The sequence below is a fragment of the Geotrypetes seraphini genome, chromosome 6, assembly GCF_902459505.1.
Source record: "Geotrypetes seraphini chromosome 6, aGeoSer1.1, whole genome shotgun sequence".
Classification (NCBI taxonomy): domain Eukaryota; kingdom Metazoa; phylum Chordata; class Amphibia; order Gymnophiona; family Dermophiidae; genus Geotrypetes; species Geotrypetes seraphini.
This window is the reverse complement of record NC_047089.1, coordinates 40491843-40519463: the sequence shown is the minus strand read 5'-3', so window position 1 is coordinate 40519463 and position 27621 is coordinate 40491843. Positions and strand designations below refer to the sequence as shown.

Here is a 27621-nt window from a genome sequence, read left to right as displayed (position 1 = left end):
CCCTTCTGCTAGATTATATATTAATAATACGTTTTCAAAAAAATTTAATCTACAGAGAGGAGTTAGACAAGGATGTCCCTTGTCCCCTTTGCTGTTTGATATTGTTTTAGAACCCTTAATATTAGCCATCCAACAAGCTAAGGAGATACAGGGTATACCTCATTCAGATAAAGAATATAAGATATCTGCTTATGCAGATGATTTATTACTATATCTGAAGAATCCAGAATCCACCATTCCACATCTACTTGAATTGATTGAGAAATTTGGAAATTTTTCAGGATATAAAATTAATTGGAATAAATCAGAGATTCTTCCACTAAATATACATTGTACAAAAGGTTTATTTGATACATTCCCTTTTGTTTGGAAGGAAGACTATATTAAATATCTTGGAATTTTGATAACAAAAACAGTAGATGAAACAATGAAAATTAATGAAAAATGTTTATTACAAAAAATAATAGAAATGTGTGAGCAATGGAATCCTTTGCATTTATCTTGGTGGGGAAGAGTACAAACTGTAAAAATGATGATTTTACCGATAGTATGTTACCAAATGGGGATGATACCAGTTTTTTTTCAAGATTCGTTTTATACAAAAATAAATAGGACTTTGACAAAATTTATATGGCTTAATAAAAAACCAAGAATTGCTCTAGCGTCATTACAAAGACCAATTAAGGAGGGAGGGGTAAATTTTCCCAACTTTTATAGGTATCATCAAGCCTATATCTTACGTCATGGTATGTATTGGATCCTCCCAGAACCCACAGATAATATTCCAGACTGGTTTTGGCTAGAATGGAGGCTTATGTTTCCATTACGTCTTAATCATGTAATTAGTATCAAAATGCCAAGGTTATACAAAGATCATAAAATATTTATGGATACCTGGAAAACTTTAAAATACATAAGTAATCTTACTCAAATTCCAATTAGTAAATCAACCAACCAAACTATATGGCTAATCCCCAAGATCAAAATTGGCGGTTTTAAAGTCATCTGGAAACATTGGATGATAGCAGGCATTCGCACTTTGGATGATGTAATTAAAAATGATAAATTGCTGGAGTTTTCACAATTGCAACAAAAATTTGGTCTCAATAAAACACAATATTTTAAATGGTTGCAATTGAAGCAATCTATTCAGAAAGGGTTCCCTGAATGGAAAGATCTCCCTAAATATCACAGTTTGGAATTCTTATGTTTCCAGATGGACTCAATAGGTCACAAAGCCGCACAGTGGTATAAATTAATATCCGGATATATAAATAAAAAACCAAAAAATGGTCTTAGAGACATTTGGAGCATTGAGATAAAACACCAAATTAGTGCATCTCAATGGCCACGACTTTGGTCTTGGAGGCTAAAATGTACGGTGTCAGCATCTATGAGACAAACTTGGTTTTTTCTTCTTCATAGAGCTTTTTGGACCCCTACTCGTTTACAAAAAATAGATAGTTCAAGATCTAATAGATGCTGGCACTGTCATATTGAAATTGGGACATTAGATCATCTTTTATTCTTTTGTCCATTTATCCTATCATTCTGGAAATCAATTTGGCCCCAAATTAATAGAATGTTAGAAAATCCGGTAGCCTTGACATATGATACTATATTATTTGGAACAACCATGAGAGCAAAAAGCCAAATTTCATCTAGTAATAACAAACTTTTATTTATTTTAACTGGAATTGCAATACAACAAATTACATCCAATTGGAAACAACATGATAGATTGAATTATATGTTCTGGTGGAATTCGGTATGCCACATATACAAAATGGAACTCGCTATTGCAACACACAAAGGATACATGAATAAATTTCAAAAAATATGGGGACCATTAACCGATTTTTGTAAAGAAGGATAATTTTTCCTATAAATAAAACTTGGAAATATCTGAAGACCGTTAACATGATTTCTCTAATGAACTTTTCCCATGATAAGATAATTGTAAAGAGGGGAACGGGGTGGGCTTTTCAATTTTGATTATTACAAACTAAATTAATATTTAAAGAATGTACAATAAAATTGATTTATGTATTATTGGTTGGGAAGGAGGGTGGGACAAGGGATTATTATATTAATGTTAAACTCGATATTAATATATGAGTTAGTCAAGTGTGTATTTAAGTTTCTATTGAGTTTATTTGTAACACTTGTTGTAACAAAAAAAAAAATGAATAAAGATTTTCAAAAAAAAAAAAAAAAAAAAAATCTAGAACTTTTGCTTTTGAATAAGCCCTCTCTATACCCATCTTAACATTAAACCGTACTTGCAGTGATCACTGGATGCCAGATGATCACCCACTATAATATCAGAAACACTTTCCCTGTTTGTAAGCACTAAGTCCAATATGACCCCTTCTCGCGTGGGTTCCATTACCAACTGCTGGAACAGTTCTCCTTGTAGAGCATCCAGGATCTCCCTACTTCTAGAAGACTCCGCAATAGGGATTGCCCAATCAACATGTTAAAATCACCTATTAGTAAAACTTCTCCTTTTTTAGATATATTCTGAATGTCTACTATTAAATCTCTGTCCACTTTTTCCGTCTGTGAAGGAGGCCTTTATATCACACCAATGTAAATATATTCACTATTCCCTCTTTCCAAATTAATCCACAGTGCCTATTCCTTGCCCTGCAGATCCTGCAATTAATATGATCTGTAACATATAATGCTACTCCCCCTCCTTTTCTTTTTACCCTGTCTTTCTTAAACAGATTATAGCCCAACATTCGATCTGTTGGCAACAGCAAGAAACAAGAAGGCGGACTGCTTCTTCAGTCACAGATCAGAACCAAGAAGTGCTGGTCTGGACGCTCTTGTCCAGCAATGGCCAAAGAATGAGCTCTTGTATGTGTTTCCTCCATGGCCCATGATAGACTGGATATTCCACAGGATTGCAATCCATCTGGGATTCCACAGGATTGCCATCCTACCTCTACATCATGCCATGTCTGCTCTGGATGGTCGGCTGAGGAGCATCCATGCCCTGTATACGGAAAAGTGCATGGGGGAGGGACGGGAGCCTTGGGCTCAGCCTCCTCTGAGTCCTCTAGTGCTGGGGATCTGCAGGAAATGCGTACCCAAGGGAGGAGACCTTTTCCAGACCCCTCCAAAAGTGCATTGTCAAGCGCAGATGTGCAGTTGCCATAAAGCCCTGGAGGACTGGCTAGGATCCTTGAGACCCCCAGTATAAAGCTTCACCCTTGATAGTCTGGTTTAAGTCTTTGCTTGATAGCAGGACAAGCGAGTAGCTATGAGTTCTAGATAAGATTAGTGCAGGTTGCACATGTTTTTGTACCTGGTTTGAGCAGTTACTTGGATGTTATAATGTTAATTGGTAATGTTAAAGAGCAGAACAGAATTGTAGTGTCAAGAATTTATCACTGTTTCCCTCATTCTGGTTTTGTCTTTCATTACAGTGCTATTTGATTGCTTTGTACAAACTAAGGGGGCAGGAGCAGCTCCTTGGGAAGGAGGCGGAGTTCAAAAGATGATTGAGAACATTCTGCAAGCAACTTGCGGGTTCAAATGCATAACCCTAGTGTTCAGGACCACTAGACACATCTACAAGAGAGAAGATTATCGAGGCAAGAACCTAATCTTTCTTTATATTGTAATAATAATAGCTTTATTTATATCCCGTCATACCTGTTCAGTTCAAGACAATGTACATTAAGGTAGAGATACAGAGACAAAAAAAAGGTTTTCTTCTTTTTAAGCAAAATGAGAAAATCTAAATATTAAGCATTCATGTTTTTTTTAATTGTATGATTTCAGAGTCCTCCTAGTAAAATTAAAAAGAGCCAGACTCCATCTCCTGGATCTGAAGCAGGAAAGAGCAATAAGACTAATTGCAGAAGTCATTCACCAGCAAAAGGTATCTATTATAACAAATGTAGTCTGCTCAGTCTGTACATTAAACATTTCTATTGATTGAACAATACTTGTAAAACAATAGTGATTGAAATAGGATAACTTTTTAGGTTTAGAAAAATTATCTACTCAGTTTTGAGTAGAAACAAAATTAGAAGCTATGATAAAGGTTTTCTGGTTTTAAAAAAGTATAAATAACAATAGTATGTAGTGCAGTAGAAAGGGAGGTTGTTGTCTAAAGCCTCTATTACCATATGAATTAAAATGGCCATTTGCTTTGCATATTTGGCTCTGATAAGTAGCTGCCAATCACATTTTTTTTTTTATAAATCTTTATTCATTTTCATATCTTACAAGTGTATAATCAAAAAAAAAATTTAAACAAATCACTTGACAATCTTACTTATCATTAAAGTATAAAAGAATCCCTTCCCACCCCCCCATCCATTAATAATATATCAATTAACAAATAACATATTTCCCAATCCCACCCCATCAATCACACTGAAAGTGCACTTTACTAGGAGTTGCTACCTCATGGGCTGTGACTTGGACGGTTTTGCCCAAGGAAATCTGTAGAGCAACTTCTCAGTCTACCCTTCATGCCTTTTACCAGATTCTATAGGGTGGATGCAGCAGCCAGGAAAGACGCCCAGTCACTGCCCAGGAAAAGGATCAAGGTGTCATTGTTGAGGATATGTTGAAACCCTAAGCTCAATATGCGATAGCAGCTAAGAAAGCAAATAGAATGTTAGAAATTATCAGAAAAGGAATGGAAAACAAAGATGAAAATGTTGCAGTGCCCTTGTATCACTCTATGGCAGGGGTGTCGAACTCAATCAGAGAAGGGGCCAAAATCTAAAATCCAGCCTAAATCGCGGGCCGAATGGTTTACTGAACAGTCATAAACTGACAATGTTAACCAGAAATGTGAATTTAAAATGAGTGGAACAATCTTTTCCTTAACAGTGCTGTTAACCAACTCACATGCTATCAAGCAAAACAGTAATATTGGTATCAAGCAAAACAGTAATATTGGAATGTACCTAAAATGCTCATTGTTTTGTTTTCTGGCTAGATGTGTGACACCGTTTTCCCCGTATCAATGAGTCAATGTTCGGTTTTATTTCTTGGGCTGTAGCAACCCGCAAAACAGCATGGAGGTTGTCATCGGTAATGCGTGATCTGTGCTTGTTTTTGTTCAGATTCATTATTGAAAACATCTGTTCACAAAGATAGGTGCTCCCGAACATGGATAGAATACGGGCAGCATGAAGTCGGAGCTCTGGCATTGAGTCAGGGGGCAGTAGAGGGTAGAAGTCCTCAATTTCAACATCCTGAAACCTTGATTTCAGGCCACTGTCAGACTGAAGCTCGATTATCTCCATCTGAAGGTGATGGGGCACATTGTTGACATCAACTGTAAAAGGATTGGCAAAGATGTCAAAGCCTGAGTGCTGTGTTCTAAAGTCAGAGAAGCGCCGCTCAAATTCACTTAGTAAACGGCTAACTTTGGTAGCCAGCCGACTGCAAGGAAAAGTACCAGAAATAGTGGTTGAGATACTCAAACAAACGGGAAAGTGGGCAAGATTGTCCTGTTCCAGTTGGGACTTCCATAGTTGAAGTTTACGCTGGAATGCTGTGATCATGTCAGACATCTTCGTGATGACTTGTTTGCGTCTCTGCAGCTTCAGATTCAGTTGGGTGAGATGCTCGCATATGTCACTCATCATAGCAAAATCACATAGCCAGGCGGGATCCGACAGTTCAGGCAAGGGCTTTCCTTTATTTTCCATGAAAAGAGCAATTTGTTCTCTGAGCTCAAAAAATCTTTTGAGGACTGCGCTCTTGCTCAGCCATCTTACTTCTGTGTGGTATGGCACGTCTCCATGCTCTGCACCCACCTCCTGTAAAAACTGCTGGAACTGGCGATGATTCAGGCCACGTGCCCTTATCTAATATAATAAAATGGTAGGACGCGCATGCACACTAAAAAAATCGTGTTCCCTGAGCTGTCGCGTTTTTTTTAGTGCGCATGCGCGGGTTGTACGTCACCAGCCAATCGCCTCCACAGGCCGGACCGCAGCCAGACGGACCGCGGGAAGGGAAAGGGGGAGGGGAGGAGGGCTTCGAGGGAGCCAGCTGTCGGAGGAGGGCAGACACGGGCCCAGGAGCAAGTCCAGCTGTACAATCCTGTCCCTTAAGCTGCGGCGGCGGCTTTGAAAACAGCTCCCTTAGTTACTGCGGGAAGGGAAAGGGGGGGGAGGAGGGCTTCGAGGGAGCCGGCTGTCGGAGGAGGGCAGATGCAGGCCCAGGAGCAAGTCCAGCTGTACAATCCTGTCCCTTAAGCCGTGGCGGCGGCTTTGAAAATGGCTCCCTTAGTTACCGCGGGAAGGGAAAGGGGGGGGAGGAGGGCTTCGAGGGAGCCGGCTGTCGGAGGAGGGCAGACGCGGGCCCAGGAGCAAGTCCAGCTGTACAATCCTGTCCCTTAAGCTGTGGCGGCGGCTTTGAAAACGGCTACCTTAGTTCTTTGTTCGATTTTTTTTTTTAAGTTTAACGCTGCTGCCGTGGCTCCTCTCACAATCCCGGCCTGTGTCAGAGAAGGCTTCCGACGCAGGCGGGATCGTGAGAGGAGCCGCGTCGGCATCTTTAAACTTAAAAAAAAAAAAAAAAAATCCAGCAAATAACTAAGGGAGAAAAAGAAAGGCAGAAATAAAAAAAGCGGCTAAGGAGAGAGAGAGAAAGAAATAAAGACAGACACACACACATATGTTCTAGCACCCGTTAATGTAACGGGCTTAAAGACTAGTAAAGTTAATAGTTTTAATGACTGTGGTCATTATGTCATTCATGTCCAGAACTTTTCCACACATAGCCTCTTGGTGGATAATGCAATGATAAGTATTCAAGGGTGTGTGGCAGTGACTTTTTTGCATTCTTTCCTTCATTAGTCCAACCAAGCCTTTCTTTTCTCCGCACATTGAAGGTGTGCCATCGGTAGTTAGCCCCACCAACTTTTCCCAGGGTAATTTAAAATTATTTATAGATTTCTCCACAGCCTCAAATATATCTCTACCAGTCGTCGTCCCATGCATGGCAGCTACATCCAAAAGTTCCTCAGTGACAGAGAGGTCGGTCTTCGTAGCACGTATAAAGATGGACAGCTGCGCTGTATCAGTGTTGTCTGTGCTTTCATCGATAGCAAGTGAAAAAGCGAGATAACTGCATGCCTGTTCGGCCAGCTGTGATGATAGATTTCCTGAGAGTTCTTGAACTCTGTCTGCAATGGTGTTTCTTGACAAACTGACAGTTTGAAAACTCTGTATCTGGTCTGGGCATACTTTCTCAAAGCATGCATTGCTTCAAAAAGGCACCCTCTGAAAAACACCTTGAAGTACGGGCAATTTCTTCAGCCACTATAAAGCTTGCTTTCACTGCAGCATCATTTTTCGCTGTAACCTTTGTAAACATTTGCTGCTGTGATTGTAGTTTGCCTTTTAGTTCTTTAACAATTTTATGCTTTTCTTCCAAAGTATATTTGCCATACTTAACATTATGTTTGGTGTCAAAATGACGACGTATATTGTACTCTTTCATCACCGACACTGTCTCATAACACAATATACACACTGGTTTGCCCTCACTAAGCACAAACATGTATTCATTTTCCCATTTGTCATTAAATTGTCTGCCTTCACCGTCAACTTTTCTTTTCCTGGACATTTTGGGATCAATATTGGCAGTAAAAGATGTAGTTTATTGGAAATCTGCGTTAGAATGAAAAAGTCAGTCAATAAATGCCTGGCTGGGTACAGATAGCAGATTCTGTTGCGATTTTTATGCCTACACTTTATGCCAGGAACTGGCAGCTTCTGCTGTGTATTTTTTTTACATAGTTTCCCCCCCCCCCCGACGTCCGATTCACCCCAAGCAGGACCGCTCGCACGCACCTGCACCCCCACCCCGAAGGACCGCCGACTCCCCGACTCCCAACACGATCGGGGCAAGAGGGAGCTCTAGCCCTCTTGCCCCCCCCCGACTCCCCGACACGATCGGGGCAAAAAGGAGCCCAAGCCCTCTTGCCCTGCCGATTCCCCAACTTCCCGACAATATCGGGCCAGGAGGGAGCCCAAGTCCTCCTGGCCCTGGCGACCCCTCCCCCCCCCCCCCCGCTAGTTGTTCGGGCCAGGAGGGAGCCCAAACCCTCCTGACCACGGCGACCCCCACCCCGCACTACATTATGGGCAGGAGGGATCCCAAGCCCTCCTGCCCTCGACGCAAACCCCCCTCCCCCCATTGACCGCCCCCCCAAGAACCTCCGACCCCCCTGGCCGACCCCCACGACACCCCCACCCCCCTTCCCCGTACCTTTGTGTAGTTGGCCGGACAGACCGGAGCCAAACCCGCCTGTCCGGCAGGCAGCCAACGACGGAATGAGGCCGGATTGGCCCATCCGTCTCAAAGCTCCGCCTACTGGTGGAACCTAAAGCTCCCGGGTCTATTCTGATTGGCCCAGGCGCCTTAGGCCCCACCAGTAGGCGGAGCTTTGAGACGGATGGGCCAATCCGGCCTTATTCCGTCGTTGGCTGCCTGCCGGACAGGTTTGGCTCCCGTCTGTCCGGCCAACTACAGAAAGGTACGGGGAAGGTATGGGTGGGGGTGTCGTGGGGGTCGGCCAGGGGGGTCGCAGGTCGGCTGGGGGGGCGGTCGGAGGTTCTTGGGGGGGGGCGGTCGATGGGGGGAGATAGATAGCAAGTACGGCCGGCGAGATCACAAGCCTCCTATGTCACCGCGCGTCATTGTGATGGAACGCAGTGGCGTGCAGTGATGACAGCGCGGTGTGGGCCACATTGCAAGGCCTGGCGGGCCGGATTTGGCCCGCGGGCCTTGTGTTTGACACATGTGCTCTATGGTATGGCTGCAACTTGAATACTGTGTGTAGTTCTGGTCTCTATCTCAAAAAAAAATATAGTGGAGTTAGAAAAGTTACAGAGAAGGGTGACAAAAATTATAAAAGGTTTGGGATGACTTCCCTATGAGGAAAGGCTAAAGCGGCTAGGGTTTCAACTTGAGAAGAGATGGCTCAGGGGTGAAATGCTAGAAGTCTATAAAATATTGAGTGGAGTGGAAAGGGTAGATATGAATTGCTTGTTCGCTCTTTCCAAAAATACTAGGACTAGTGGGCATGCGATGGAGCTACTAAGTAGAAGATTTAAAACAAACCAGAGAAAATATTTCTTCACACAACGTGTAATTAAACTGTTGAATTATTTGTCTGAGAATGTGGTGAAATAAGTTAGCTTAACCAGTGGCGTAGTAAGGGGGGTGGACTGCCCCAGGTGCCATCTTCATGGGGCGCTGGTAACTGCCCCCCCCCCCCACACACACACCTTCTCACTCCTCCCCCACTGCACGTGCACCTTCAGTTCCCTGCCACAGTACATTTAGCTCTTTTCTGGCAAGCAGCAGCTCCAATCTGTTGCTCACGCCGGCCTTGGTGTTCCTCCCAGATGTTACTTCCAGGTCCCATGATTAGGAAGTGATGTCAGAAAGAGTGCCAACGCTGGTGCGGGCAGCTAGTTAGAGATGCTGCTCATGCTGAGGAGCTAAACAGGTACAGGGGAAGGGAAAGGGAACATGCACTGAGAATAGCAGGGTTTTAAAAAGGTTTGGATAATTTCCTAAAAGAGAAGTTCATAGGCCATTATTGAGATGGTTTGGGGAAATCCACTGCTTATTCCTAGGATAAGCAGCATAAAATCTGTTTTGCTACTTGGAATCTAGGTAAGTACTTGGGACCTGGGTTGGCCACTGTTGGAAACAGGATACTGGGCTTGATGGACCTAGTATGACAGCTCTTATGTTTTTAAGTAACTATTTATAGTCTTCATATCTTAAGATAGTATTTTCCAACTGTATCTTGCAGACACACATAACTTGTTTGATCTTCACACTATCCATAATCATTAATGAATATATATATGAAAGAGTTGTATATACCAGTGTGACTATAATTTTACCTATGGATGTACGCAACTAGAGGAGCTGCACACCCTGATCACCTGGATCTTCCAAGAAGATGTAATATCTGTTTTGGAAGAACCGAGACTGATATTACATCTCATATATTACATCTCATATACATCTTGTAATATCAATATATGAGATGAAAACTATGCTGAAAACTTTGCCACCCAATTTCTGAAGGCTATCTTGATAAGGAACCCTGCATTACATAGCTATAGTTCGGGTTCCTCTTTCTCAGATGCATCACTTTACACTTGGCTCATATGAAATATCTGCCATTTTGATGTCCAGTCTCACAAGGTCCTCTTATGATTTAACAACTTTGAGCAACCTTGTGTCATCAGCAAATTTAATCTAGTTCAATAGGAATGTCGGTCTTGAACCAGTAGGTTTATGTACCTTCACCCATGGGGTGTGTGTAGAAAGCCTCATTTGCATTTTTCTGCTCTGTCACCTTTCTCCCTGGGCTGTCCTGTACTCCTCTACACTTGGGTGGTAGGAGCCTGTCTGTTCATGTTTTATTTCTATTTTGGATTTTTATCATCCAATCGAGAGACTTTTTAGTACTGCAGAGGCTCCCTGACTCAGGACATCTCTGACTGCAGGAGAACACAGACTTTCTAGTCAGAAGTTTGTAGCCAAGGGGCCGCCAGCCTGCACTACTAGAGCGGGAGCTCAGGGACCGGTCTCTTGGGAGCAAGACTTTCCCCAGGTTCTGTCCACAGTGGGCTTGAATGCAGGCTGAACAGCTTCGTGGCGGTTCTCCAGGATCGGAGCTGACTGCTTTTCATCCCTGCAGTACGAGAGGTGAGGGGCTGAGGTCTCAGTCCCCATGGTGGGACTGAGATACAGTCTGAAGAAGCAAGAAGTCCAGTTTCAAGGCTTGCCTGAGGAAGAGGTTCTCTCCTTCACCTGCTGCAATGTCAGCCTAGGCAGCATCCAGCACAAGCATGACAATGAGTACAAGGCTGGCAGCCTACAAAACAAAATGAGGGGAGAGGGGTTTCCTCCAAAAGTGGCTTTTTTGGGTTCTAGGTAGGAACCAGGATCCCCTACCCCTAAAATTGCTGGTTTTTGACCCCTAATGTAGCTCTTATGGGCTGTTTTTAGTGCTAAAATCGCTGCAGCAGCGGCCGTATTAGAGGCTCTTGAAATTGGGAAATCTATCTGCCTCAAAACACTTCAATTTTGCTCAAAATTAGGTTAGATAGACTCCTCAGGCCAGGATACTCTAGATTCATGCCAGATTTACAGTAGATAGCTGGCCAGGGACCATCCATGTTCCACACGCAGCACGTGAGGGGAAGGGGAGATGGGCGCCAAGAGCTTAGCCTCCCCTCGGCCCTCTGGTGGTTTAGATTCCCAGATAGTCCGAGTCCCAGGTCAGAAATCCTGGTCAAAGCTGGAAAATGCCGACTGAGCAGCCCTGCCAAAGCGCAGCCAGTCTTTCCAAGGGCTTTATTTTCCTTACTCACCACATCAAAAACACTAACAATGGATGCTTCCATGCTCAGTTGGGGAGCCCATCTCGATGGCTTCCATACTCAAGGCAGCTGGTCCACTGAAGAGAAAACTCTCCACATCATTCTCCTAGAGCTTTGAGTAATTTGCAATGCTCTCCGCAAGTTTCAAGATTGCTGCCTCAATCAGGTAGTACTCATTCGAACAGATAACCAGGTAGCCATGTACTATGTGAGCAACCAAGGAGGCACAGGATCTTGCCAACTGTGCCAAGAAGTCAGATCTGGTCCTGGGCAATTCCTTGCATCATATTTCTGAAAGCAGTTTTCTTCATAGGAAATCAAAGCATCTTAGTAGACAAGTTTGAGTGGACTCCTACAACCTTATGAATGGTCACACAACTCAACCATATTACGCCTGATATTCTTGGATTTGGGGACCCCAGAAGTGGATCTTTTTGCTTCCCCCCACACCCATAAACTTCCACTCTTCTGTTCCAGACTATACACTTCCAATCATCTGGTGGGGCAAGTTTCTTTATGCTTTCTTTACAATTTCTCTAGTCAGGAAGACTTTACTCAAACTTTGCCAACAGATTGCCATGATCCTCAAAGCACCTTGGTGAGACAACTGTGGTTCTCTCTCCTACAACTCGCTGTACGGGAACCCATCACTTCATATCTTCCAGCGTTGCTGACACAGAACTACGGCTCTCTCTTTCATCCCAGTCTACATTCCTTAGCACTCACAGTATAGTACCTCTCTCCCACCAAGTAAATGCTTTCACACTATCTGCACCAGTGTCAGCCATGATAGAAGCTTCTAGAAAACTTTCCACACAGTGCTGCTATCATTTCAAGTAGACTTGCTTCACAGCCTGGTATAATCTCCATTCATTAGATCCGATCACTTGTCCCCTTCCATTGGTTCTAGACCAGTGTTCTTCAACCTTTTTACACCTATGGACCAGCGGAAATAAAAGAATTATTTTGTGGACCGACAAACTACTAAGACTGAAATAAAAAAACCCGTTTCCACCCCATCTCTGTGAGCTCGGTCCCTGCAAACCATCTGATCCCATCTGCACATGCCTCAATTATGATTTAATATTGAACGTATTTTATTAAAGTATAAAAAGAAACAATATTCTGTACAATTGTCATTTAATAAATACAAATAATACAGAGTAAGGATCAACAAAACCCCTGTCTCCCTTCCCCTTCACATATATCCCCTCTACTATCAAGAAAACTGAATAAGCTAAATTATTACAGAATGCTACATAGAAATATCATGCTAACAAAATACCGCAGTCACATATGACAGGAATAGTGTTAGGGGAGTACAACTAGGCTGCAACTGCCCCCTGGTCAGAGAGAGCCCTAAGCTAGCTGGAAGCTAAAGAAGCACTGCCTGGGCTTTGCAGTCCCCAATTAAGTCTAACACCAGCTCTGGCAGGATATATATTTCAAATCTGATATATTCTAATCACAAAATAGAATATTTTTTTCTACCTTTTGTTGTCTCTGGTTTCTGCTTTCATCTTCTTTTAATTCTCTTCCTTCCAGCGTCTGCCCTCTCTGTCTTTTCAGTCCAGTCTGCCCTCTCTGTCTCTTCAATCCAGCATCTACCCCTTCCATCCACTGTCTGCCCTCTCCCCCTTCCATATGGTATCTGCCTTCTTTCTATGCCCCTTGCCCCTTTCCATCCAGCCTGTGCCCCCTCTCCTTTTTACATGATTCATTCCAGCTTCACTGCTCTCTTCAGTTTTATCTCTCCTACACCAGATCTAGCATCTTTTTCCCTCTTCTTATTTCTCTGCTGACCCCCTTCCCAGCATCAATCTCTCTCTACTTTCTCATTTCTCAGTCTCTCCCCTTTCCCTCATCTGATCTCTTCATTCCACCCTGACTCCTACCCCTCCTCTAATCTCCCTGCTGTTTCCTTCTTTATTTCCTCCTCTCCTCCCAACAGCATCTCTCCTCCCTCCAGGTCCAGTAACAGCTGTCCCTTTATTTTACTTTGTCCAGCAGCTTCTCAGCCTCCTTTCCCTCCTCCCCTCCCAGCAGCATCTCTCCTTCTCCCTCCATCCAGGTCCAGTAGCAGCTGTCCTTTTATTTTCCCTTGTCCAGTAGCTTCCCAACCTCCAACAATGGCTTTCTCCCCTCCCAGCAGCTCTCAGTACTTGCCAGTGCAGCAAGTCACTAAGGCAGCCTTGGGTCCTTTGATGGGTTGCACCGCCTCTGAGGAAAGATGAAATTGCATCATCAGAGGCAGCTGTGACTCAGCTAAAGCCCCAAGGCTGCCGAAGTGAATCGCTGCGCTGGCAAGTACGAGAGCTGCTGGGAGGGAAGAAAGCCATTGTCGGAGGCTCCTCATGATCTTGCTGGCCCTGCGCGGACTGGCAGGAATTTTTTGCGGACCGGCACTGGCCTGCTGACCGGCGGTTGAAGAAGAATACTGTTCTAGACTATCTTCTACACCTCTGGTCTCAAAACTACTTCAATCGGAGTTCATCTTGGTGCTTTTCATACGTCACTGGATAAAAAGCCGTTATCGGTACAAATTTAGCTTCCAGATTCATGAAAGGCCTTTTTCATACCAAACCACCTCTCAAGCCTGCTCTGGTTACTTGGGACCTTAATATTATATTTTTCCACTTTGATGAAGCTTCCATATGAACCACTCTCCATATCTTTCTCAAGTATCTCACTTAGAAAGTAGTATTCCTCACCTCTCTCAAATCTGAAATTTAAATTTCAGGAGATTTAAAGGGTTTGGCTCGCATATAAGCAGTTCTCCTGAAGCAGTGTTTAGCGAAACAGGGGCCCTGTCGGTAAATCGCTGATGTGATACAATGATATATAAACAGATTACCGTATTTTTCGCTCCATAAAATACTTTTTCCACCCCCAAAAAGGGGGTGGAAATAAGGGTACATCTTAAGGAGCGAATGTAAAAACCCCCAAAAGACCCCGTACCTTTTTTTTTTCTCATCTTGGCGGTCCAGCACGCTTTCCGTGTTCCTGCCTTGGCTCTCTTCCAGCAGCGGCACAGCAGTGTAAGAGGCAGGTGCGTACTTTTTGCTTGCCTGCTTGGTCCCTTGCTGTACTCCGAATGGCTGCCTGTCGATTCTCATCCTGCGAGAACTGACAGGCAGCCATTCGGAGTGCAGCGAGGGACCAAGAAGGCACGCAAAAAGCGCGCGCCTTCCTCGTGCGCCGCTGCCACTGCCAGAAAGATAGCAGGGGAACCGAGGCAGGAGTGCAGAAAGTACACTGAACCACCAGGATGGGGAAAAAAGGTACCGGGGGAGGGGTGCCTAGCCTGCCTTTGCTTTTGCTTTGGGGCTGGCTGGCTGGCTTGGGGTTTGCTGGGGGCTGGCTGGCTTGGGGTGGGCTGGCTGGTTGACTGGCTGGCTTGGAACTGGCTGGGAGCTGGCTGGCTGGCTGGCTGTCACTACAAGTGCCCACCATTAGACATGCCCACCACTAGATGTGCCCTGTACCCTGTCCCAGCTTACCACTAGACTACTAGAGGGGGACAGGGTACAGGGCACACTATTTGGTTCAGAATTTTTTTTCTTGGTTTTTCCTCCTCTACAGGTGGGTGCATCTTATGGTCAGGTGTGTCTTATGGAGCGAAAAAAATACGGTATTTCATCACAACTCCAGTTGGTCCAGAGGACCTTTCTATTTCTTCAATGTGGAGTTGTGTGTTGAGGAGACTTCCACTACGGAGCTTACTTAAGATAAGTGCTGTTTTTTGAAAAATATAATTGAGGTTGATTAGCACTGGTGAAAGCTTTTCATGATTTAAAGCCTTTTGCAGTTCCATGGAGTTTTTTGACCGATGAGGTGTCTTCCTCCCCAAATTGATATACGAAGGAGGTTTGTCCTTAGGATTAGCTGGGTTTGTTTTTTGGTTTGGTTTTTTTTTGCTTATCCATTGGACACTGAGGTCTTTTTCTCTACGTAGGGTACATGTTAGTCCCTCTCACCAACTTTATTTGAATGTATTTGCAGTTTTTCTTTTGATATTTCAACATTCAATTGTTGTTGTTTTTTTTTGTCTTTTTCTTGCCTTATTTTAGCAACATTTGCTTGAAAAAAATGGAGCTAAATCTTTAGATATAGGTTAAAGTGATTTTGAAATAGAAAGACTGGTATTTCCTTGTCCTCCAAGAACAAGTACAATGCAACAGAGGTATATTTATATTTATGCAGCATATACAATGCAACAGAGGTATATTTATATTGTATTGTGTTTATTTTTAAGCAAAATCTGCTGGAAGACGTAAGTCTATATCTGTTGGTGAGCCAGACAATTCAGATAAAATTAAGGTACACCCAGATGAACTTCCAGGAATTTCTGTGCATGTAAGTATCAATATCTACAACTTGAATATGTTTTGATAATGAAATACTTGTATGATTATTTTTTTTTTATCCTGAGGACAAGTAAGCAGCATATTCTCACATGTGGGTGACGCCATCCATGAAGCCCAGTACAGATAGTGAAAAGTGCACCGACTCTTTAAGAGTTCATAAGCTTTTAGACTGCCCACACTATGCATGTGCGAGTGCCTTCCCGCCTGAAGAGGGAACCTGAGGGAACGGTACCTGAGTTCTTCATTTTATGCAGAGTGAAGAAGTTATATTTTCTAGTGCTGCATTGCCTTCCCTCAGCCCGTTCGATTGTGAAATATAGTTTCACACATGTTTTGAAGGTTTTTTGTTTGTATTTCTTCCTTTAAACCCCCCCCCCAACTTTCTTATTTTGTATTGTTTAGTTTTCCTCAGTCCTCTTTGAGATCTGGGGTCTTGTTTTTGGGTAGTGGTTTTTCTTTTCAAAAATTGAGTTTAACTTAGACGCTCAAGTTTTCCCGTTCATGTCAAAGACATTGGGTTTAAAAAGTGCTGTTTGTGTCAACGGCATATTTCCATCACTGACCTGCACAACTGGTGTATCCAGTGTTTAGGGCCTGAACATTGCAAACCAGGAAGAACATGGCTCGCACTGCTTTTGATGCGTTCAAACTGACATCCAGAGCTTCTGCTATGGCCATAACTATGAGGCAGCTGACCTGGTTTTAAGTTTCTTTTATGGACATGGATCGTCAAGACTGCTTGGCCAACATTCCATGTACAGGAGAAGAGCTTTTTGGAGAGATAGTATAGTCTGCCACACAAAAGCTTACTCAGCATGAGCAGAGTTGGAATATTCTTAACAAAACCAAGTAGTCCCAATCCATAAGCCTGCTCAGAAGTCATCTTCTTATACTTTTATAAGAGACTGCTATTGTTTCTTCGGCCAAACACCACCTCAGAAGAGACAGGCAGCAAAAATCCCAGAAGCAACAACCATCCACAACTCAAAAACCAGCTCAGTCTTTTTGACCTGCTTCTAGAGAGCATGGACCACACGACACCTTTACAACTTCTTCATCTTCCCATCAGAGGTCGTCTTCAATCTTTTTACCCATGATGGACTCTCATAACCAACGATACGTGGGTTTTAAAATCATAGAGGAAGGATATTCTCTCCATTTCAAATCCAATCATAGAGGAGGGGTATTGTCTCCATTTTGAATCCATTCCTCCAAACTGCCCTCCAAGAGAGTCCTCTTACATCTCAGCAGATGTCCCTTCTTTTTCAGGAAATAGACACTTTGCTACACAACTCAATGCCCTAGAGGGAGTTCCTCCTACCCAGAAAAATCAAGGGTTCTACTCTAGGTATTTTTTAATTCCAAAGAAGATGGGAGGTCTATGCTCAATTCTTGACCTCTGAAATCTCAACAAATATCTCATCAGGGAAAAGTTCCGCATGTTATCTCTATATTCCCTTCTAGATTAAAATGAATGGCTAAGCTCTCTAGACCTCAAAGAGGCTTAAATCCAGACCACAGAAATTTTCTCCGCTTCCAAATAGCTCATCAGCATTACCAATACAAAGTTCTCCCTTTTGATATAGCGTCCTCTCCCAAGAGTCTTCACAGAATGTCTGGTGGTTGTAGCAGCAACACTCTGGACTTATGGTCTCCAAGTGTTTCCCTATCTAGACGATTGGCTGATAAAAGCCACATCTCCTCAGGCAGTTTGCTTAGCAACCAAACAGACCATAGATATTCTTCAAAAGCTCGGATTCAAAGTCAATTTTCCAAAGTCTCAACTACAATCCTCACAATGTCTCCAATTTATAGGAGCCATACTAGACACCAATCAGCTACAAGCTTATCTTCCTCAACAGAGACAATATCATTCATCTCTGCAATCAAGTCTTCACTCTGCAAACACTGCCAGCCCGAAAGATGATGCTGATCTATAAGTCTAGTTACCCCATTTGCTCGCTTATATTTCAGGGTGCCTCAGTGGTCTCGAGCCTCCGACCCCTTATCCAAGAAGATCAATGTCACTTCACCATTTCAAAAATCTCTTCAGTGGTAGATGAACCCTGGCAATCTCTTTTAGGGTCTACTTTTTCAGGTTCCTCCCCATCAAAAAGTTCTCACCTCAGACTAAAACTAAACTCAGAGAAAACAAAATTTTTCATAGCAGCGCCATACCCATTCGACACTAAAGCACCAATGTGCATCAACAACCTTAGTTATCCAATTCAACCCACTATGAAGATATTGGGTGTAACACTGGACCAGAACCTGACCATGAAAGACCAGGTAGACTCCTTGATCAGAAAAATCTTTCACACCCACTGGAAACTTCGGTCCATCAGAGCTTACTTCGATGCCTCATCATTTCGAATTCTAGTACAATCCCTTATTCTGAGTCAACTCGATTATTGTAACATCGCCTACTGGGCACTCCCCCAGAAGTACATGCAACGATTGCAACTAGTTCAAAATGCAGCGGTTAGACTACTTTGTGGACTGAAGAAGTTTGATCATGTGACACCTTCCTATCGACTTGTACACTGGCTACCGATGGAGGCACGTGTGAAATTCAAGTTTGGTTGTTTTTGCTTCAAGGTACTCTATGGCTTAGCCCCTAAATACATAACAGACCTTTTCTCTTTCTCAACCAACAGACACAAGCGAAGCTCACACCTGAACTTCGTTTCTCTACCGGTTAGAGGTTGTAAATTTAAAAATCATCATCAACATCTTCTCGCACATCAAGCAGCATTATGGGGTAAAGACCTTGAACAATTGCTTGTGCCTACTACCTATGGAGAATTCAGGAAACACCAGAAAACATATCTATTCCTGAAATACTTAGGAAACCAACCTATTCAATCTTAGTCCTTAACAACCGAGCGCAAGAACCACCTGTCGCTAAATCTGTACTTTGTTTATTCATTCAATCTGTAACTTTGTTTATTCACTCAATCTGTAACATTTCTAATCATTGTAAACCGCATAGAACTTCATGGTCCTGCGGTATATAAACTGTTATTATTATTATTATTATATGTTCAAGGGAAACAGAATATCTTGGCTGACAAGCGCAATAGATTTATCCGGCCACACAAATGGACTCTCAACTCCAAAGTACCCCATCACGTTTTCCAGTTATGGGGAACTCCTCAGATATACCTGTTTGTTTCTCCTCAATCACAAGCTGCCTCAAGTTTGCTCCAGACAATACTCTCCGCATTTCCTTTTGCTATGCTTGGGGAGGGATGTGTTACGGCACACAAAATTTGAGCGATGGCAGCCTCAGTGGCTTTCTTATGTTTCATTCCCATTGATGAAACTTGCAAAACAGCCACTTAGTCCTCAATCCACACTTTCACATCTCACCACTGTCTAGAATCCTATTCCAAATGAGATGGTCATTTCGGCCAAGGAGTATTACAGAATCTATTTTTTTCGTAATAGCCAACTCTACCTCCATCCTATTGCAGTAAGCTAGGGAGTACCACATATGAGAATATGCTGCCTGCTTGTCCTGGGATAAAGCACAGTTACTTACCGTAATAGGTATTATCTGGAGACAGCAGGCAGATATTCTCACATCCCTCCCCCCTTCCCCTGGTTGGCTTCTTAGCTTGCTTATGAAACTGAGGTACTGCAAGCCTTCATTGGGTGGGAAGGCACTTGCGCATGCGCGGTGCAGGCAGTCTAAAAGCTTATGAACTCTTAAAGTGACAGTGTACTATATTGTACACTGTCCATACCGGGCTCCATGGGTGAAATCACCCACATGTGACAGTATCTGCTTGCTGTCTCCGGGTAACACCTGTTATGGTAAGTAACTGCTATTCTGGATACTAATAGGTGTGTTTTCATAGTACAAATAATACTTAAATTGCAAAGTTATAGCAAATATAGTGCATAGCAGTTCATGTCAGAGGTTCATATGTGTAATTCATGTCAGAGGTTCATATGTGTAATGAAGTGAAGAAGCCTTGAATCAATACTGATATTTGTGGTTTTAATTTTAGTTTTTAATACAATGTTGGTATAGTCCTGTCTGTTGCCTCTGAGAGATCTGCTGAAGATTCCCTGTCAACATGCAGGGGTGAATCAACCACACAAATGGTTGATGTCCTACAGATAAGGTTAAGATAAAGTAGTTCTTAACAATATGGAATCATAAATGACTAAGTAGCAATTTGTCACTTGTGCCCCCAAACCAAATAAGTAGAGGAAAAAGAAAGAAGAATCCAAGCCTTTCCAATTCTTCCACAAATCATTAAAAACTTTTTAATTTACTAAGCATTTTGAAAATTAATCTCATTGCAATTTTAGCATTGTTTTTAATTATTGTTAACAGAGTCGAGCTTCCTCTGGTCGATGACCTGGTATATAAAGCTAAGTTTTAGTTTAGTTTTAGTTTAGTTTAGTTTATAATGGAACAAAAAACCAAAAAGAGGTGCTGGAGATGTCAAAAACCAACGTATAAAAGTTTTTGTAACCATACGTTGGTTTTTGACATCTCCAGCGCCTCTTTTTGGGTTTTTTCCCAAACCAAATAAAACATGCTGAGAAATAACTAATGTCTAGCTGATATACAATTATAATAGAGCGCATTCAAAGTCAATGCATTAAAATACATTTGATACCTACTGCTTCTTACCACAGATAAGTCCTAAAAAAGGGAGATGTTTTCCTAAATGCACAGTTTTCTTATTAGATGTCATCAGATGCTAAAACTAATATAACAATTTGTCTTTTTCCACATGTCATTTTGGTCCTTTGACATAACATTTACAAAAAACCAGCATTCCTTTGCTAACTTACCCCCCTTTTAAGAAGTCGCGTTAGGCTATTTTTTATCACTGGCTATGGCAGTAACGGCTCTGATGTTCATAGGAATTCTATGAGCATTAGAGCTGTTTCCACCATGGCCAGCGATTTTTGTGGGTTCGTAAAAAGGGTAATTTTTATTTGTCCTGTACTTATTCAGTAAATTACCTGAGGGTAGTGGTTACTTCATTATATATCCTAAATTCCTGCCTGAGGTTGAGATGGATTGCAGACAACTTGAAAGATCTTGGAGAAAAAAGAGAAATGACCAAACCAAATCCGCTTGGAGAACCCAAATCAAACTATATAACATCAAACTTAAGGAAAAGCACAAAACATACTACACTAAACTAATTGGCACAAACAACTCCGACACAAAAACACTCTTCAACTTAGTAAAAAAACTTACAGATACAAACCCATTCCTTGCCACTCAAGGCAACAAAACACCAACAGCTTCCCAATTAGCAGACCATTTCAAACTCAAGATCATCAAAATCAGAACTACCTTCAACAACTCAACTACCACACTCGACGAGTCAATAACTACCCCCACAACAGAAGAAGCCATAACAGCAGACAGAACATGGGCCACCTTCCCAACTCTACAATGGCCTGATCTGAACCGACTATATAAAAAATACAGCCACACCTCATGCGACTTGAACTACTGCCCATCGTATCTACTCACAACTGCCTCCCCTAAATTCAAAACCAGCCTCACGCAGTGGATACAAAGCACTCTCATAGAAGGCCAATTCCCACAAGATCTTGGAGAGATCATAATCACACCCATACTGAAAGACCAAAAAGGTCCTGTAGACACACCTACCAACTATAGGCCTATCGCTTCGATCCCATTATATGTCAAGCTGATTGAAGGGCTTGTGGCTCAATATCTCACCAGCTACCTAGCTGACCACAATATACTTCACTCATCTCAATCAGGATTTAGATCTTACCACAGCACGGAAACACTACTAGCAACACTACTGGACATAGCCCGACAACACCTCAGTAAAGGACACAGGATCCTAATTATCCAACTAGATCTTTCCGCCGCCTTTGATCTAGTTGATCATACCATACTACTCCAGATACTTGATGCAATAGGGATCTCAGGAGTGGTTTACAACTGGTTCCAAGGATTCCTTAAAACAAGAACGTACAGAGTTAAGATAAATGATACGAAATCTAACACATGGTCAAATCCATGCGGAGTCCCGCAGGGATCTCCACTTTCACCCATTCTATTCAATCTCTACATCTCCTCCCTTGGTACCACTCTAGACAACCTAAATGTAACATCATTCAGCTACGCAGACGACATAACTATTCTCCTCCCCTTCGAAACCCATGACCACTCCTCAACAGGACACCTGGAAACAATACTGGACGAAGTAGAAAAATGGATGACAAACCACAAATTAAAACTAAACTTGGACAAAACCAAATTCTTAATGCTTGAAACGGACAAAAACCCATCCATAACAGACCTGGAAATTAAAGCAATCAAATACCCAATCCAAACCTCCCTCAAAATCCTGGGAGTGCTGATAGACAGATGCTGCACTATGCAGACTCAAATCAACAAAACTACCCAAAAAGCATTCTTCACAATGCGCAACTTAAGAAAAATAAGGAAATTCTTTGACAAAGAACACTACAGGATCATTGTTCAATCCCTGGTACTAGGTCTTGTGGACTACTGCAATATCCTATATCTACCATGCCCTACAAACATGATCAAAAAACTACAGACCGTTCAGAACACAGCTCTCAGACTAATCTACTCCCTCGGAAAATATGACCACATCACCAGCGCCTACCTAGACTCACATTGGCTACCGATTAGAACCAGAATTCAATTCAAACTATACTGTCTAATCTTCAAAGTATTCAACGGTACTGCTCCTGCCTATCTAAATGATCGCCTAAACCGTAACCTTCCACCCAGAATAAGAAGAACACTGACACCATTCTCATACCCACCACTCAATGGCACTCATCGTAAAAAGCTTTATGATAACCTCTTAGCAACGCATGCAGCAAAACTCGAACCCTCCATCTCCAGATTGTTAACCTCAACATCCGACTACAAAGCATTCCGTAAAGAAATCAAAATGCTACTATTCAAAAAGTATATACAATCTACCCAATCTCCCTCTCCTCTTCCACTTACACCGACCAGGTCTTGCTCACTCCCTGGCACCGTACCCTCAACCGACCAAAAAAAGGAAAAGACTATTGATATGTAATTGTAATGTAACCTGATTTATCTTCCAAAGTTACTATGTCCATTCTGTTATTAAGTCTATACCCTCAATCTGTTTTCTCCAATGTCATGTACCCTCCTGGAAATGTCCAGCTTTCTTCTTATGTAATCCGCTTTGAACCGCAAGGTACAAGCGGAATAAAAATCACTAATGTAATGTTACCTTACAACATTTTTTCTAAGGCCACTTTGCAATAAAATGAACAATTTTTGCATACTTTGGATTGCAAAAGAGTTATTGCCTTCTATCTCAAACAGACTGTATACCTTAAGAAGCTTTGCTCTTGGAAAATGTACTGCTGAAACCTGTTGGGTTGGGACTCTTTATCACCCCAGAGCACAGGTGTCAAAGTCGGTCCTCGAGGGCCGGAATCCAGTCGGGTTTTCAGGATTTCCCCAATGAATATGCATGAGATCTATGTGCATGCACTGCTTTCAATGCATATTCATTGGGGAAATCCTAAAAACCCGACTGGATTACGGCCCTTGAGGAGGGACTTTGACACCCCTGCCCCAGAGCATATTTATAATTTTTTGTTCTTTTTCAAAGAAATAAGAGATAATGAGATCGGATCCACCAAAAACAGTGTATTCTTCTAGCAACTTTATAATTCTTAATTTCCTCGTTGGTTATTGAAGATGGTTCTTAGCTAAAGAGTTCTATAGGTTTTTCAGCTTTCATAGCAAACTGAAGCAAACTGCAGAAATAGTAACTGCTTTTGGCAAAGTCAACATTGCCCATCTCTTTCACTAGCAATCACTGCTTTCTTCTGAAAATTCCTGTCAGAAACCAGCAATCTTTGCTTACTAGTTTGTTAAAGGCAATCTAGCTCTAATAGTTTTTAAAGGTTTCTTAAAGAAGTCTTTTGTGCATTTCAGAGTATTCCCTTCAAGGAGTTATCTGTACCACCAAAAAACTTCATTTCTGGGATTAAAGGAAATGATGATATTCAAGAAGAAATTAACTATGCTGATGGAAAGGTAAGTTAAATAATTTTGCTTCCCAAACAAACAAAAAAAAACCCGTAATCTATGGTCAAAGGTTCAGAAAATTTTCTCTTACTGTGGACTTTAAGCATGCAGACTTAAGACTAGCAGTTTTTGTATTCATCATCTCAGCAGAATAATAACCTGTGCATTTTTCAAAGGCCTGTTATGGAACCTACTATTAAGTCTGTGTAGAATATATCAGTGCATTCTTGGCTTATGTAAATAGCCAAGTTTCTCATGATGTTTTTGCAGTTGATTAGAATTGTATGATGGCAGTCCAATGAGATAAGATTTTGCAGCAATTAAGGAATATAGTAGCTGCTGGTATTACTAATGATTTTGACACCACTTTTTATTATCAAGTAGCTATATGGTATGAACCCAAAGTTTTCCTACCTAAAAGCCTTGATCTGTGTAAACTGAATTCCTGTGCAAACAGCATACAATTCCTTACGGACGGGTTAAGCACCTCAACTTGTGAGTTGCTTGCAGAAGACATAAATCATTTTCTTCTTTCCACTCCCTTGTCTCTCAAGGCAGCGCCCCCTTTCCTCATTCTTAACTTCTGCAAACAAGTTGAGAAGATGTCTTTCATCTGCTCTGTACTAGATTTATTTATTTTTTTCAAGATTTAATCCATTCTTGTTTGAAGCTTCCCTGTGCTAAGAAGATCCCATTAGTCCTGAGACAGCTCTGTCTGGGAGAAAGGCCAGATGTTGGGTCCTGAAGACAAGAGAGTTGCACTTTTAAAAGAAGAACCTGCCTGGCAATCCTGCTCTTAACACTTGGAGCTCAGGAATAGGTTCCCTGAGATTGTTGTCCACCCCTGCGGAGTCGGGCGCATGTGCGCAAGCTAGTCTGACTCCGCAACTGGCTGGGAGGCTTGGCAGAGGTCGGCTGCGCTCCCCCCCCCCCAAGAATTGGGGGGGGGGTGAGTTGAGGGTTTCATATGTTTGGAACTTGAATAAAAGGCAGCCCGAAGAGACAAGCTGCTGGAGCTTCTCTTGCTTGTCTGAGGCAGAAATCCTTCTCCATTCCCAACTGCAGTGAGAATCTAATGTAGGCACAGCATATGGCAAATCTGCGAGTACAGCTCATTATCCTCGGACAAGCAGGCAGCATTTTCTCACATGTGGGTGACATCATCTATGAAGTCCGATATGGACAGTATGAAAAGTGAACTGTCACTTTTTAAGTTTTAAGAAACTTTCCGACTGCCTTCTCACCCTATGTTCCAGTATCAACAAATTTGTAAAATTAGAAACAAATGATCTTAAAAAGTTGATTTTAATAGTACACAGACAAATCTTTTTTTTTTTTTTATCTTTATTCCTTTTTATTTCTTTCAACAAGTGTACAATATTATTACAATTAATTCACATAACTCACTTGACATTCTTAAACAATATTATTATACATGTTTTAATTCCCCTCACCCACCTCCCATCCCTTCCCATATCAACAAAATATTCTATCCAAACATATACATACTTAGACATCCCTCTTTCATAATACAATTAATCTTACATTATCTTATCCCTCCCTCCACCCTTTCTTCCTCAAACTCTTTGTTCATTTTATTATATAAATTAATGTACAACAAATATATCTCATCATATTACATATATTCCCTAATATTTCATAACAACATATTTCCAATAAATTTACCCCCTTTCCTTTTCTATTCATACCTATATATCATGTTTCTTATATCCATTAATCAGTTGAAATATACCGCTGTTTAATTAGATTATCCTATCCCCCCACCCCCCACCCCCCCATTTTTACAAATTATCCCCTAAGGAAAAAGAATAAACCTTAATCATTATAATATTCAATTAATGGCCTCCACACCTCCTTAAACCTTTTAAAATATCCCCTCTGTACTGCAAGAAATCTTTCCATCTTATACATATGACAAACTGAGTTCCACCAGAAACTACAATTCAGTCTAGAACAGTCTTTCCAATTAGTCGTTATTTGCTGAATTCCCACCCCAGTAAGAATCATCAATAATTTATTGTTTGCTGCAGATATCTGACTTTTGGCCCTCATACACATTCCAAAAACCACTGTGTCATAGGATAATGCTACATGATTCTCCATCAATATATTAACTTGATCCCAAATTGATATCCAAAATGCCTGAATACATGGACAATAAAATAAAAGATGGTCTAAAGTTCCAACTTCAATTTTACAATGCCAGCATCTATTAGACTTAGAGCAATCAAATATATTGGATCAACAAAGATGTTAAAAGGTCAGAAAGTTGAAATGAAGCAAAATTCACAAGTGGTTTCAGATTTTTGTATGCCATTATAACAATATATATTTTTGCTGAAAGGAATCTTTAAGAAATATGATTAAATCAAAACATTTACCAACATGAAAATCCTGCTTGTTCAAACATGTTTCTTTTGCCATCTTCATTAAAGCATTTCTCAGGATGTTTTATTTGGGCCACCAGGCCTTGAATTTCATCAATTATTGCAGTGTTTGTATTTTGCACACATGCCTGCCTTGCCTATAGGTAGAGGAACTTCATTAAAATATTCCCAAACTAGACTTTTTTTACAGCCTGCTGCCATTATAGATTTTCTCCAAGGAGAGATTAATATGATAAACCTCAGGCTATACACACAAAAATCCCAAGACTTCTGGAGTATTCTGCTCAAAAGGTTTCACTTCCATTTTTACTGCTTGTCCTTTCCTCCTTACACTTAGCTTCTTGTGCAGATATTTAAGCTTAGCAATTAAGAGATACGGAGTTGATTCTTTTTTTTTTTTTTATAATTCTTTATTCATTTTTACATATTACAACAAGTGTAACATAGAAACACAGTTGAACTTATACAACAACACTTGATTAACTTTCATGTACCACATAAATATAATGAATAAAACCCCCCTCCCAACCCTTTTAATACCTAAATTATATAAAATTCAGTATACTAAAAATATTCCTAATTACATCCCTTAATACCAGATCTGAGATCCCTCCCTTCCCACCCTAATAATTCCAACCCTAATACTCCAAACATATTCGTATATTATTTATACATTATACAATTTTCTAAAATATTACCCACCAACACCCATCCCATCATTACATTTATTTTATCTTGGGGAAAATGTTCATTACTCATTACAGAAATCTGTTAATGGTCCCCACACCTCCTGAAATTTACCAAAATATCCTCTCTGTATTAGTATATGGGTGGGAGGGGTGGGTCTCTTTTATAAATATTTATTTGGAGTAATAAAAACAAGAATGTCAAGTGATTAATTAATGTATTTCTGAATGATTATTGTACACTTGTTGAAACTTCTGAAAATGAATAAAGATATATTAAAAAAAACCAAAATATCCTCTCTGTGTTGCTAATGTTCTTTCCATTTTATAGATATGACAAACGGAATTCCACCAGAAGCTGTAATTTAATCTGCTATGATCTTTCCAATTGAATGTAATCTGTTGAATGGCAACTCCAGTCAAAATAAATAAAAGCTTATTGTTTTTTGAAGAAATCTGACTCTTTGCTCTCATTAACGTGCCAAATAAAATAGTATCATATGTCAAGGCCTCTGGATTTTCTAACATCCTATTTATTTGAGGCCAAATTGATTTCCAAAATAATAATATAAATGGACAATAGAATAAAAGATGATCTAATGTCCCAGGGTCAAGATGACAGTGCCAGCATCTATTAGACTTAGAGCTATCTAATTTTTGCAAATGAACAGGGGTCCAGAAAGCTCTATG

General features: G+C 41.4%; 1 protein-coding gene across 2 annotated transcripts in view; it reads left to right on the top strand.

Moving 5' to 3' along the window:
- Positions 1-27621, top strand: part of CENPJ (centromere protein J) — a 161240-nt gene that overhangs the window by 78959 nt on the left and 54660 nt on the right. For both annotated transcript variants that reach the window (XM_033947757.1, XM_033947756.1), the window contains exons 10-12: positions 3796-3895; positions 15658-15758; positions 23745-23846. In XM_033947757.1, the coding sequence (XP_033803648.1) occupies positions 3796-3895; positions 15658-15758; positions 23745-23846 (303 nt within the window). The remainder of the gene's footprint in view (positions 1-3795; positions 3896-15657; positions 15759-23744; positions 23847-27621) is intronic.